The sequence below is a fragment of the Lampetra fluviatilis genome, chromosome 49 (genome assembly GCF_964198595.1).
Source record: "Lampetra fluviatilis chromosome 49, kcLamFluv1.1, whole genome shotgun sequence".
NCBI lineage: Eukaryota > Metazoa > Chordata > Hyperoartia > Petromyzontiformes > Petromyzontidae > Lampetra > Lampetra fluviatilis.
In genome coordinates, this window is record NC_136323.1 from 6,925,155 (window position 1) to 6,938,841 (window position 13,687).

At 45.1% G+C, this 13,687-nt stretch overlaps 1 protein-coding gene across 1 annotated transcript in view; it reads left to right on the plus strand.

The window, feature by feature from the left end:
* LOC144948360 (potassium channel subfamily T member 2-like) overlaps positions 1 to 13,687 on the plus strand; it is a 226,558-nt gene that overhangs the window by 156,644 nt on the left and 56,227 nt on the right. Inside the window, exons 8-9 of the mRNA XM_078877787.1 lie at positions 3,449 to 3,543; positions 6,238 to 6,418. Of these exons, the coding sequence (XP_078733913.1) occupies positions 3,449 to 3,543; positions 6,238 to 6,418 (276 nt within the window). The remainder of the gene's footprint in view (positions 1 to 3,448; positions 3,544 to 6,237; positions 6,419 to 13,687) is intronic.

The window sequence follows — 13,687 nt, forward strand, 5'->3', positions numbered from 1 at the left end:
TCCCTTGCTGCCTGCGTGATATCATGTTTTCACTCTAATTACGTCTATCATTTTAATAGTATTTTTTTTGTACTTCCAGAGACATAAACAATTATGATAATAGTTTTTTTTACCCTTCTATCTGGCAAAAAAAAAAAACAATTATCATATTTTTTACTGGCAAATGAGGTTCCAATGACATACATTAACCTCAGTTTCCTCAACATAAGCCAGCCATAGTCTTCCTCATGGCATGCTACAACTCAGCAGAGGTGGGACAAAGTCATTGTTATGCAAGTCCAAGTCGAGTCGCAAGTCATCAAATTCATGACTCGAGTCTGACTCGAGTCCAAGTCACATGACTCGAGTCCACATCAGATCAGAGGTGGGACAAAGTCATTGTTATGCAAGTCCAAGTCGAGTCGCAAGTCATCAAATTCATGACTCGAGTCTGACTCGAGTCCAAGTCACATGACTCGAGTCCACATCAGATCAGAGGTGGGACAAAGTCATTGTTATGCAAGTCCAAGTCGAGTCGCAAGTCATCAAATTCATGACTCGAGTCTGACTCGAGTCCAAGTCACATGACTCGAGTCCACATCTCATAGGTGGGACAAAGTCATTGTTATGCAAGTCCAAGTCAAATCGCAAGTCATCAAATTCATGACTCGAGTCTGACTCGAGTCCAAGTCACATGACTCGAGTCCACATCTCATAGGTGGGACAAAGTCATTGTTATGCAAGTCCAAGTCGAGTCGCAAGTCATCAAATTCATGACTCGAGTCTGACTCGAGTCCAAGTCACATGACTCGAGTCCACACCTCTGCAACTCAGTAATACATGCCCATTCAGTTATTAAAAACGGAGTAGATAACCACCATGTCGTGAACTACTCCCCGAGACCGTTTGCACTTAACCATTTCAATGGGTAATAGCCACAGATGTAGAAATCTAATTATGCACATTTGTTATTTCAAAAAAATTGTATACGAATATTTAGTTACGCAATAAAATATTTAAGAAATATCAAATGAGCAAAATGTAATCACTATTTCACGAGATTGTGCAGCTCGGACAGTACACAATTACTGTCGACCTCATACCGTACAATATATAGTACCATGGCGGCAACTCTCGTCCATAAGAACACAAAGATCCCCCGTGAAGCCTTTGACAGACTGTCAGGGCAAGTGCTGTTAGCGAGCACCTATGAAGGCCAGCACGGTACACGAGGCGGTGTATGGCCAGCACCACGCCCGACCGCCTTTGTCTCCCCAGTGGCGATGTTTACACACCACACCAGGTTCTCATTTGAGGCTGAGTCGACCGAGGGGAGGCCAAGGACCGCTTGAGAACATTTTCACGAGTGTTGGCCGTGAGCGGGATTCGAACTCGTGTTGCCGGGTTCATAGCGAAGCGCGCTAACCGCTGCACCACCACTGCCCACCCTGGCGGATGCACGCACTCACGCGTGGCTGCTCTGAGCGCAGCATATCCATGGTCATTGTTTGTTTCTGCAGTTTCTAAGCAACGTTCTCCCTCCTTGAGTCGCTGTGTGCTTCTTCACACGTCACTGAGTGCTGTGTTCTGCAAGCACGGCATTGCATTCTTCCAAGCGAAAAATGTATTATTTCATAGCTCATCACTTACCAGCCTCATCTCAGTGTGATGACATACCTGCGTGTACCCCCCTTGCAGAAAGTTATTTAACGTCTAAGCATAGATGTACGCAAGCAGTTAGACTATACCACAATCAGAATATTTTGACTGCAGGAGGAATCCGATGAGCTATAAAAGCAAATTTTCACCGATGCCCAAGAGGGGCACGGGATCAGAACGTTCTGCTATTTCCCCTGCAATAATCCTCACTTCTAAGTGGTGCTTAAACGCACCGGCAACTCAAAGCACCTTGCGTCATCGCATCTAATTTCAAACATTTTAAGGGTACCCCCAGTGGCAGCTGTCCTCATGGGGTACAAGGCGACTAGGCATCGGCATGCAATTGGGCATTAGTCTGCCAGCAACTCCAACTCGCACGGTTGGCTACGTACGGTGCGAAAGATGTTCAACATTCATACACACGCGATTGATTTGTGTAATCCAAATTGCGGGTCGTTATTTAGAATTTGAACCACGAGGCTGGCACACAACGGCCTACTCATTTCGAATGATGTCACAGGATCTTTAACATCCACGGTGAACGACACTCATTCTATGGTTAATGCACCCACGGCAATAATCGGGTCCAGGCCTGCCGGAATCAAACCGTAATGCTCTGTTAATACAATACAAAGTGTATTGTATTGTGATTAACGCTCACAAGTTTTCAATAGATGGACTCAGCAATGAAAAAAAAATAACAATTGCCACTACCACTGCGTGCTCCCCAACCCTCATTAACACCGCCTACGAGATGTAATGCGATCGTTCTCCACGGCCAAATTTACCCGAGTTATCTTTTGCACCGCCGCGTTCTCCCGCACAATTTGCACTCCGCAATAACCTTCCATCCAAGGGGTGCAACGTGCAATTCCCAAAGCGGAAAAATGCCATCGATTTATCTTTTGTTTTGCTCGTGATCAAGAGCAAGCCGGGTGCGTTTACGTAATCGAACATTTCAACCACTGCCATCGGTGCCCGCCCTCTCATAGCTCTCCGTCGCGCGTATTCGGTTTGTGCCGCGTGTCGTTCGCCACGAGGTCTGGCGTTTCTTTCTCCACGTGCTCGGGACTTCTTCCTTCACTGGTCTGAGCAGCTCACTTAGGCGCTGTGGTGGCGAGAAGTTAACTACCTCGTCATATAGGAGCTCGTGGGTTCGATCGCGACCCTCACTCCTGTATTTTTGGAGTTTGCATGTTCTCCCTCCCCGTGGTCACGTGGATTTTTATCCGTATCCAATTTTCCCTCCACATTTAGAAACGTGCGTTTAGAGTATTTGGCTGCTACAAATTTCCACATGATGAGCCACTTATTTGGGCAATCATTTGTTACTCTTAGTTTTTTCGGTAAAGTCACGAAATTAAAATTAATAAAAATAAAATAATAATATTTTTATTCATTTTAATTTCATTTTTTACCTACGTGACTTTACCGAAAAAACTAAGAGTATGAATCCTTGCAGTCACGAAAGCTTCAAATCTAGAATCAATCATTTGTTGCCAGGTCGCTTCTGAAAAATAGCTCTATAGCTCAATATGCCTTAACCTGGTAAATAAAAAAATAGTTTTTAGTTCAGTCACTTTCTCACTCGATTATATAGTGTTGCCAGATGTGTGCCAGCCGATATGGTGTTCCGCTGCGTTCGGGAGAAGAATACAATTTTAAAGTACTCATAGAAAGTTCTGTACAACCTGAAAACACGTTTGCAAGCTATACAGGATGACCGCCTATATCTACACAGTCACACCGTGTCCTCTCCTGCCCTCTTTCTCGTCTTCCTCCTTCTCCTCCCTCCTTCTTGTCCCCACAGAATGACCTGCACAGAGCCATCCAGAGGACGCAGTCAGCAATGTTTAACCAGGTGCTCATCCTGATCTGCACACTGTTCTGCCTCATGTTCACATTGTGAGTCACTCATGACGCACAGGAGGAGGTGGTGGTGGTGGTGGTGGGAAGCGCGCGTTGCGTTTTAGTGGGGACACGGACGCAGCTCTGTATTGACCAAAATTCAGCCAGGCGCTGCCATGCCTCGACGTTTCTCTTGAGGCTGATTTGTTCTTCAGCTTGCTGAACTCTATGAATTCTAGCCACTTGCACTCTGTGCTAATCCATCAGTGCAATGGCTGCCACCTTTTGGAAGAGGCTTGACGGTTGTTGTCACACGGAGAGACTTATCTCTGCCGCAGGGATGTGGAGTTTCCACGCCTGGCTCAGGGACGACCAATGGAGATGAGCGTAAACTCATTTCTTCCTCGGTTATGGGGAAACACATTATATATATACCATATTCACTGAATTGTATTGCACTTTTTTCCCCATGCACAGTATTTGAAAGCAAAGGTTGGTGGTGCATATTGTGATCTGGTAGGTGTGTGTGCGCGCGATGAGGTCGGGTCTAACTTCACGCTATTAATTTTGAAATTTGTCTAAAGCGTTGAGATTGGTCACAGTGAAGACACAACGTTTTGCATTTCTATATAAACAATGTTTATATGTGCGGTATATTAGGTATGTCATGAATCACTCTTAAGGGATTCCATACAATTTCCTGAGAGAGCATCAGGATTTGGTTCAGCAATCGATATTTAAAAAAAAGAATCGTGTAATTTCTCCAGTTCTATTCAGTCCATGAGCCTAAATGTAGTAGATTTATATTAATCTAATTAGCATAAACTTGTTTTTTTCCATTCGCACATTAATGATTCGTTGAGTGTTTTGCGAACCTAAATTTCCATTTGAGCAGAAACTATCAATGTGTCCATAAACGTCTTACTATTTTTACGCACAGACAAAGCCCCCCCATATAGCCTTAACAGGCTGTTGGGGCAAGTGCTGTTAGCGAGCACCTATGAAGGGCGGCATGGCACGCGAGGTGGGTGGGTAGCCCCTAAACGTAAGTAACAATCTGTGCTCGCAAATTACATTCGTTGTACAGATTGAAAACTCATTCTAGATTAAAAAAACGAATTGCTTTACAACTGCTTATTGTGCTTAGTTTGTTGTCCTTCCCTACCCCCCAGCACCTCCGATTAGCACGTTTGGCTCCGTACAGCGCAAACGAAGTTCAACGTACACACACACACAAAGACAAATCGCCAAGATGGCGAGCGGCATTTTCTGTGACCGCAATGGGAATTGCTGCGGTATACATAGACTCAATGCGGCATCGCACCCAAGGTGTGAGTGAGCAGCTTGCCTCGGCGATACTGGCTTTCTTTGTCTCGCTCACACGCTTATTCAGCCGTGGTTACCACTGGGAGAGATTACGTAATGTAGTTTTGCAAATGGGATGGCTATGCCTGCGTTCGATTTTGGAAGACAAACTCACAGACATCTTAAGACACAATACAAGCCTTTCTTGGCCGAATAGCGCTCAGTAATTTGTCCATTTACCTAAGAAGCAATTAAAGTATCATCATTATTTTGTGGGACATTGTATCTAATTTGCTGTACATGAATGCATAACGGTCTACCATCTGTCTACTATTTGGTTTATTCCAATGCCAACTTCGAATTATTCTTTGTCAGAATAACGATAGCACATATGCTGTAGGGCTATAGGGATGCTCCATTGAGTTAAGCAAATGAGCACACTTCACCAAAAAGTGCGTCTGTGAATTAAATAATGTGTGCAAGAAGCAGTCAGAATGCTCGAAGCATTACGCGTTTGTGTTTTAGACACAGACAGTGGAGTAGTCTGCCCCATGAGTTCAGCGACCAAGATGAAGACTTTTCGATTTAAAGCTTTCGTGACTGCAGGGATTCATCTTCTTGGTTCTTTCGGTAAAGTCACGTAGAAGGGAAGTGATGAAATAATACAAATAAAACATAATAAATTACAATTATTTTATTATGTTTTATTTTTATTATTATAAAATAAAACATAATACATTTAAATTATTTTATTATGTTTTATTTTTATTATTTAAAAATAAAACATAATAAAATTATTTTATTTTATTATGTTTAATTTTTATTATTTTATTACTTCCCTTCTACATAATAATAAAATAAAACTATTTTATTATGTTTTATTTTTATTATTTTATTACTTCCCTTCTACGTGACTTTACCGAAAGAACTAAGAAGACAAGATGAAGACCTTGAGACCAAACGGTGGGATATTCTAAGGACACAGCTTGGAGGTCACGTGCCTCTCTTGTGCAGTCGCTGCTGGCTTTGGGTCGAGGGCACGAAGCGTCGGCAAGTGTGGTGGCATCAACGGCTTGGGCCGTGACGACAACTATTTGGCTACTGCTATAAATGTCCACGTGATAAGCCACTCTGTTGAGCTCTCATTTGCGGCCAGGTCGCTTCTCAAAACAATTGCTCATAGCTCAGTGGGGTTTGCCTGCACAAAAACATAAATTATCATGACGATCTTGAGCTGTTTCTATTGTCTCCCAAGTGTTACATCTCTCCCGCTGCTTACACCACTGACGTCTTGCCCGCGTTTCGATCGCTTTCCTTTCTCTGAACCGAACTTTTTGATCTCTCGTCCTCACCCCCCCCCCCCCCCCGCTGCCTTCACCGCCAACTCGGCGCTGAACTGTAACTCCCTCGGACGTCCCCGACCCTGCCCTTGCCCGCCACGAGCAGCATCTGCGGCTTCCAGCATCTGGAGAGAGCGGCCGAGAATATTTCCCTCTTCCGGTCGCTCTACTTCTGCATCGTCACCTTCTCCACCGTGGGATTTGGCGACGTGCTGCCCAAGATCTGGCCGTCCCAGCTGCTTGTGGTCATCATGATCTGCGTGGCGCTCATGGTGCTGCCCGTGCAGGTGAGACGCTTTTCTTTTGCCGCTCGCTGTACAACCGGGTGCGCCACGGTGGCCAGATGTTAAATACCTCGCCTGGTATACAGGAGGTCATAGATTCAATCCCGACCCTGACGCCAGCTGTTTAATTGTAGTGTGCATGTCTCTGCCCATGGTCACATGGATTTTTCTCCCGGTCCTCCACGTTTTTCCCTGCACATTTAGAAACGTGCATTTAGAGTATTTGGTTACTGCTACAAATTTCCACATGATAAGCCACTTCATTGAGCTATCGTTTGTGGCCAGGTCGCTTCTGAAAAAGAACTATATAGCTCAGTGGGCCTTACCTGGTAAAATGAAATGAAAGTTTAGTTTACAGCCAAACAGCTGGGGCCGTGCCAAGCCAACCGGACCATTTTCCACTGCAGAAACCGGGCCATGCCGCTCACGTCGCACGCGAAGAACTAGTCGAGACACGTGCAGGCGACGCCGTGACGCCGCATCCTCACGATGCATTGACCATCAACACACGCAACAAAGACAAGTCAATCAATCCCTCCCGATGTCTCCTTCTGTGGCCCTCAGCAAGAGTTCTGAATGGATTCTTCGTCTGATGGCACAGTCAGAATAATCATTAGGAAATGTTTTATAAAAATAAATAAAAAGACAAATGTGCAAATGTAATTGCTTTCATTTTGGGCTCATGGAACCGAACCCACCCACACGTACAAAGGTCAGACTGCTGCTAAACTTAACCTTTCTGCAAAGTACAAATGTACCTTTACAACCCTCATATAGGCAACTGATACTGTACTGTGGATGTTTGCTACCACATATGTATTAATATTGGCTTCTGATTATAATTGTGGCTGTAAATATAATCTGTTTGACCTTGCATGGCAGCTTGAATACAACGATGTTTGACTGGCTATGGTTTCACATGATCGATTAAGGGCCTTATGTGGTCTCTTTTTGCCTCAAGTGTAGATTAAAATTTTGTCTCGATGGCCTCCCACTAACATTATTTTTGATGATGATGATGTCGTCTGCAGAGGGAGCGTGTTGCACACCATTTTACAAGCACGTGACACAGTTCATGGCAGACCCCATCCCTTGGATTTTTGCACCATTAACGGGCACGTGCCATTAAGCAGTGTCAGGTTCCATTTTGGAACGCTACGCACTGTTACACAGAACATTAGCAAGCCACGTGGGATCTCGGGTATGGGATTTTCTGTGACTGCTACAACAATCTTGATTTGAAGCTTTCGTGACTGCAGGAATCCATACCCTCTGGTTCTTTCGGTAAAGTCACGTCGATTTTCACTTACCCACCCGTGCTGTTTTCGTTTATTAATTCAAGCTCATGGACAAGCTAATTTTTCCAGCCCCCACCCGTCCCTGCACGCCACAAACCCTCCCCGCTCTCCCCCGTGAACTCCTGCAGCTACGACTCTACAAACCCCCCTCCCCCCCCTCCCGTGCCTATATAAAGCCACAACAGCAGATCATTCTTTCTCACCTGATGACGGACGCTTGTGTTGCGACCGAAACGTCGTGTTCCTTTATTATTTTTTCTTCTTCTATCTACGTGACTTTACCGAAAGAACCAGAGAGTACTGCTACAACATTCAGTTGAAACAATGGGTACGATTTTTTTAAATTAAACCCACTGGCCTCTGTCCACCCTATAGTTCAATTAGGCGCGCTACAGACAATTGTCAGGGTGTGCGTGGTGGGAAGCAGTGTAGGTACTTTCACATCTTCCGAGAGGTGTGGCCAGTGTAGAAGAGGAGGTCAACTACCCTCGAGAGGGGCTGTCTAGCGATCACTCGAGTGGAGGCCCTATTTCCAGGAGTCGCGTAAGAAAATAATTGCTGGGCTGTTACGATGTCAGAGCACGGCTGTGATGCGGCGTTTTAAATATTCGTACAGTGGTGAGTTCCCGAATGTGAATAGAGTGTACGCTGCCTGAACAAGCTCTCAGCATGTGGGGTGAAACGTTGTCCTGCCCGAACACGTAATACAACACCAAAAGCACACCGGAGAGCCATAGCATGAGCACGCAAACCTACACAGGTTGCACGTGATCACATTAAACTCTTTAAACTATTTTTTTATTTTACCAGGTAAGTTGCGCTGAGCTATAAAGCTTTTTTGCAGAAGTTAACTGGCCACAGACTATCGCTGAACGATGTGGCTTATCACGTGGGAATTTCTAGCGGCCAAATACTCGACTCGAAACGCGTGTTTCTAAACGGGGAGGGGAAAATCGGAGGACCCGGAGAACAAGCCATGTGACCACGGGGATGCAAACTCCAAATATACAGGCGTCAGGGTCGGGATCGAATCCACAGCCTCCTGTATACCAGGCGAGGTAGTAAACGCCGAGCCACCGCGACGCCCTAATGGCACCGTGTGAAAATAACCTTCAGGTTTTTTGCGCACTCACTTACACAAACGTCCAGAGAATTTCCCGAGGTGGAAATATAAAGTAGTCTAAAATGAATTACAAACGTTTAGGTGCCACACTAATGAGTAGACAATTCAGATTACATGACTGGCTCTGGCAGGTTAATCGCAAATAGTCCCAAAGCAGGAAAACGGCAGAAATAAATGAGGCACGAGGGAAGGCGCCTTTTGATTTGTCGCTGTCAAATCTCTTTGTGTTCCAATGCCACTCTTGTTTTACACTTCCTCTCAGAGCCTCCCGTGCACGAAACACCAACACATAAAGGCAAATGGTCCGAAGAAAACAATGTTAGATAAAACATAATTTGTCAAAAAAAAAAAATGTCATAAAATGTTATTACTCTGCATCGATTGTTCAGTTACAATTGATTAACGCACTCACAATCGTAATGGGGTTTTTGTGATTCCCTGTATCCAATGGAGGCGCTACAATCACCGAAACGTGAAAACAATATTTAGTTTTTGAACGATGACCCCCCGAATCTTGGCAATTCATCTGATGGCGGGGGAGGCAATTCATTACTTGGAAAACCTATATCAATCTATTGCATGCATTTAGCTCCATACCAAAAAATGGCATTTATCTCCTGAGTATATTGCCATCGTACGCAAGAACAACATTTATTTTTTATGCTTTTTTTAAAAATAACTGTTGCCCAAAATGCCAAGCGACCAGCAACAATCGGCGCTATTGAATGTGTCATGGATCAGTAGTTAATACGTCCCTCGATTTGAGCAAGGTCGTTAACACGTGATAAAAGAGCTGTTGGGGTGTATTTTAAAAGTGGTACAGTGTGCCACAGTAGCGAGATGTTAACTACCTCGCCTGGTATACAGGAGGTCGTGGGCTCGATCCCAACCCTGACGCCTGCTGTATGTTTGGAGTTTGAGTTTCTCTCTCTCTATGTCATCATCATCACGGTGGCTAGGAGATGTTAACTACCTCGCCTGGTATACAGGAGGTCGTGGGTTCAATCCCAACCTTGACGCCTGCTGTATTTTTGGAGTTTGCGTGTTCTCTCCGTAGTCGAGTGGATTTTTCTCCGGGGCTTCCGGTTTTTCCCTCCACATTTAGCATTTGGCTGCAATAAATTTCCACGTGATGATAAGCCACTTTCTGAGAGACATCATTTGTCGTGGGGTTGCTTCTGAAAAGGAAGCTACACAGTTCAGTTAGGCCTTACTTACCTAGTAAAAAAAAAAATGTGCGAGGGGAGAAGCAGAATGATGTTGCGTTGTGATCCGCAGTGTGGTGTTGATGGTGGTGGTTTAACACAGAGTGGAGGAACAAGTGGGTGACGTTCATGGGAACGAATAAACATCACTCGTTCGAACAAGTGGCGTTTATTTGAATAGAAATTATTTGGCCAAACAGATATGACGGATTAAAATGCACGCGTTTGTCGAAAGCCTTACCTTTCTTGTGAAGAGAATATAAATGTACGCATCCTTGAAATTTGATTGAATACATGCATTTATGATGCAGCAAATGTTTTAAATGGAAACGATAATGGTCAGTTGGGTTGTGTGCAACATCACAGGCAAATACAGTGCAGAGGTCCTTCGATTTACCATATTAATTGGCTCCACGAAAACCATCGTTAATTGAAATGACCGTTAATCGAATGCAGGAAATACATCTTAAAGGTTTGATTTGTTTCCAAGATGATCGGAAGTTCAGAGAGCGGAAGTCTTTAGTTTTTATAAATAAACGTTATAAGAACATATTAAAGCATTATTATGAATTTTTCGATTTAAAGCTTTCGCTCTTCCACCTCCAACCCAGCTTATATATAAGCTCCTAGCTTGGCAGTGTCTCATTCTTCACCTGAAGACGGCTGCTTGCGTTGTAGCCGAAACGTCGTGAGAATTATTTTATTTTATTATGTTTTATTTTTATTATTTTATTACTTCCCTTCTACGTGACTTTACCGAAAGAACCAAGACATTATTATGAATGTTTTTTTAAATAAATATAGCGTAAAAAGATGCACAAATAGAGCATGAAATAACAATTTTTTACCTTAGGATAAGAAGACGGATGGCTTAAGGGGTTGATGGAGCAGTTGGGGTTGGCTGGGCTCTGGTGAGTCACCTCAGGATCCGTTCCAGTTGGCCCAAATTGGCGGCCGCGTGATATCATAAAACATTACGTTAACAATGGCACCCCATTGATGCGGATCGTTCATCGAAATATCGTTAGTCGAAGGCGTCGTAAACCGAGGGATCACTCTGTAATTTTAAGACTGCTGTAAAAACCAACGCATTCATCACAACACAGGGGAATTTTAGTGACCATTAACGAGAAGCACATACATGTCGGAAAATGGTAAGTCACTCACCTATTCGGTTGAGTAATTTCTCCTATTTCTGAGTAGAAATTCAGCGACAATTGGAAAATTTTCGTTCGTATTTTAGTCTCGACCTTTTTGGGCAGTTGGGGTATTTATGTATTTATTCGAGCACATTAACCTGGATAATCCCTTGAGGTGGAACTTCTTGTTTGCATGGGTATCCGGGAATGTCAAGTGACATATAGCAAACAGTCAATGACACGTATACAAACATGATTTCCTTGTTATTTTTATATTCAGCTGAGTGGAGCATAACTTTTCTTTCCGTGGTCTGTCTCTCCACTTCCCTCTGTCCGTCTCTGCATCTTCCACCTGAAATAGCTTCTAACCCGTCCAGTATTTGATGTTTGATACATTTTTCTCCCCCTTCTCCAAACGCCAGGCAGTGTTCTCTCCGTCACTATCCACTATTGTATGCAGCCAGTCACCATTCATCGTGTCTTTAAACATGAAGACGGCAAACCTAGAATTGTATTCACTCTTTCCGAAACACATTTTGGAGACGCATTTTGACCTAAGCTTAATGCACTGCGCGGGTGCGGTGTTGTAAAGCACAACGTCCTTCGGATGTAATGCTGCAAGCCAACTTAAGCATACTGCTTCCCACAAATTTGACGTTTGAATATTGTCACCCATTCTAGATTTAGTTTTTTGCTGTGGTTGTCCGCGCCTGATGACGGACGCTTGTGTTGCGCCCGAAACGTCGTGATTTTTTTTTCTTTACCTACGTGACTTTACCGAAAGAACCAAGAGTATTGTCACCCAACGTAAATTCACCGTTGCAAGCAGATCTTGTGCTGTGCACATTTCCGCAGCTCGTTCGCAGTGTACGCCGCGGTGGTAGCGAGATGTTAACAACCTCGCCTGGTTTACAGGAGGTCGTGGCACCGATGCCGACCCTGATGCCTGCTGTATATTTGGAGTTTGCGTGTCTCTCTCCCCATTGTCGCGTGGATTCTTCTCCAGGCCCTCCAGTTTTTTTCTCCACATTTAGAATCAACATGCGTTTCGATTATTTGGCTGCCACTTCGTTGACCTATCATTTGTGGCCAGGTAACTGCGCAAAAAGAGCTATATAGCTCAGTGAGCCTTACCTGGTGAAATAAAACTAGTTTAAATGTTTAGTTTAATACCAACGCACCTTTCCGCAAAGCCCCTTTTTGAGTAAGGCAGCCCCTCGCACCCATTTGGTGGCAATGTTGAAGTACTGGACGTGCGGTACATTTATCAAGCGCCTTCACGGGCGCACTCCCACACGGTGTTATTAGACTTCAAACGCACACTTCACAAAGCACGGCCACCAACGTGGCACGGATAATCAATAGCCGTCCCGGCGCTGTTTGTTGCACAATGCAATTTACCATTGAAGATTACGCATCCGAGTGTGCCATGCCAACAGGGCGGTGTTCTCTTGCCGTGGAGCAATGAACCCTGTACCCTAACGCAAGCTTAAGTGCATAGAAAGTATTTTCTTTGTGTTTGCTGTGTGTGTGTCTCTCTCTCTCTCGCTTTATTCACTGCCCATGAGGCAAATGCCAAACACAATTGCCATCAAATGCTCACGGTAGCAATTATTTACTGAACAGTAATGTGTTCTATCCCATAGTCAAGCAAAGAACGAATGGCGTTCTCAAATTCCGATGTACTTTCGGGTTGTTGTTGTTGGCATGTCGTCCGACGTTTCGCTCCACGTACTATGGGAGTTGTATTCAGCTGCAGAAACAATTCGGTCCAGACATCGTGCCGAACAAACACGCGGTACAACCCGAAAACACATTGGAGAGGCGTGCAGCAGAGGTCGCAACCGGGTACCCGATACCCGTACCCTACCCGATACCCGGCTACCCGTACCCAGCCGGGTACGGGTACGGGTACCCGTTTGCGACCCTGGTGCGGCCGGGTACGGGTAGACCGTGAGTCACTGGTGAGTAACTGTTTGTCACTCATTTCCCAACGTCTTGTCTCTTCTCACAATTCAAGTTCCTAGAATCAACCCACCCGCACCTGCAACATGGCTTCATCCCAGAGGTCGCAATCAGGTACCCGATACCCGTACGGGTAGGGTACGGGAACGGCCGGGTACGGGTACCCGTTTGCGACCCTGGTGCGGCCGGGTACGGGTAGGCCGTGAGTCACTGGTGAGTCACCGTTTGTCACTCATTTCCCAACGTCTTGTCTCTTCTCACAATTCAAGTTCCTAGAATCAACCCACCCGCACCTGCAACATGGCTTCATCCCAGAGGTCGCAATAGAGTACCCGATACCCGTACGGGTAGGGTACGGGAACGGCCGGGTACGGGTACCCGTTTGCGACCCTGGTGCGGCTGGGTACGGGTAAGGAATCAAAACCCGTTTGCGACCTCTGGCGTGCAGCACTACTTCCTGTCCCAAGCTCGTTTGCTCGATGCACCAACGTTGGAGTGGTAGGGCATCACATTCTCATCGCCACAGTGTCCAGGATGTCACT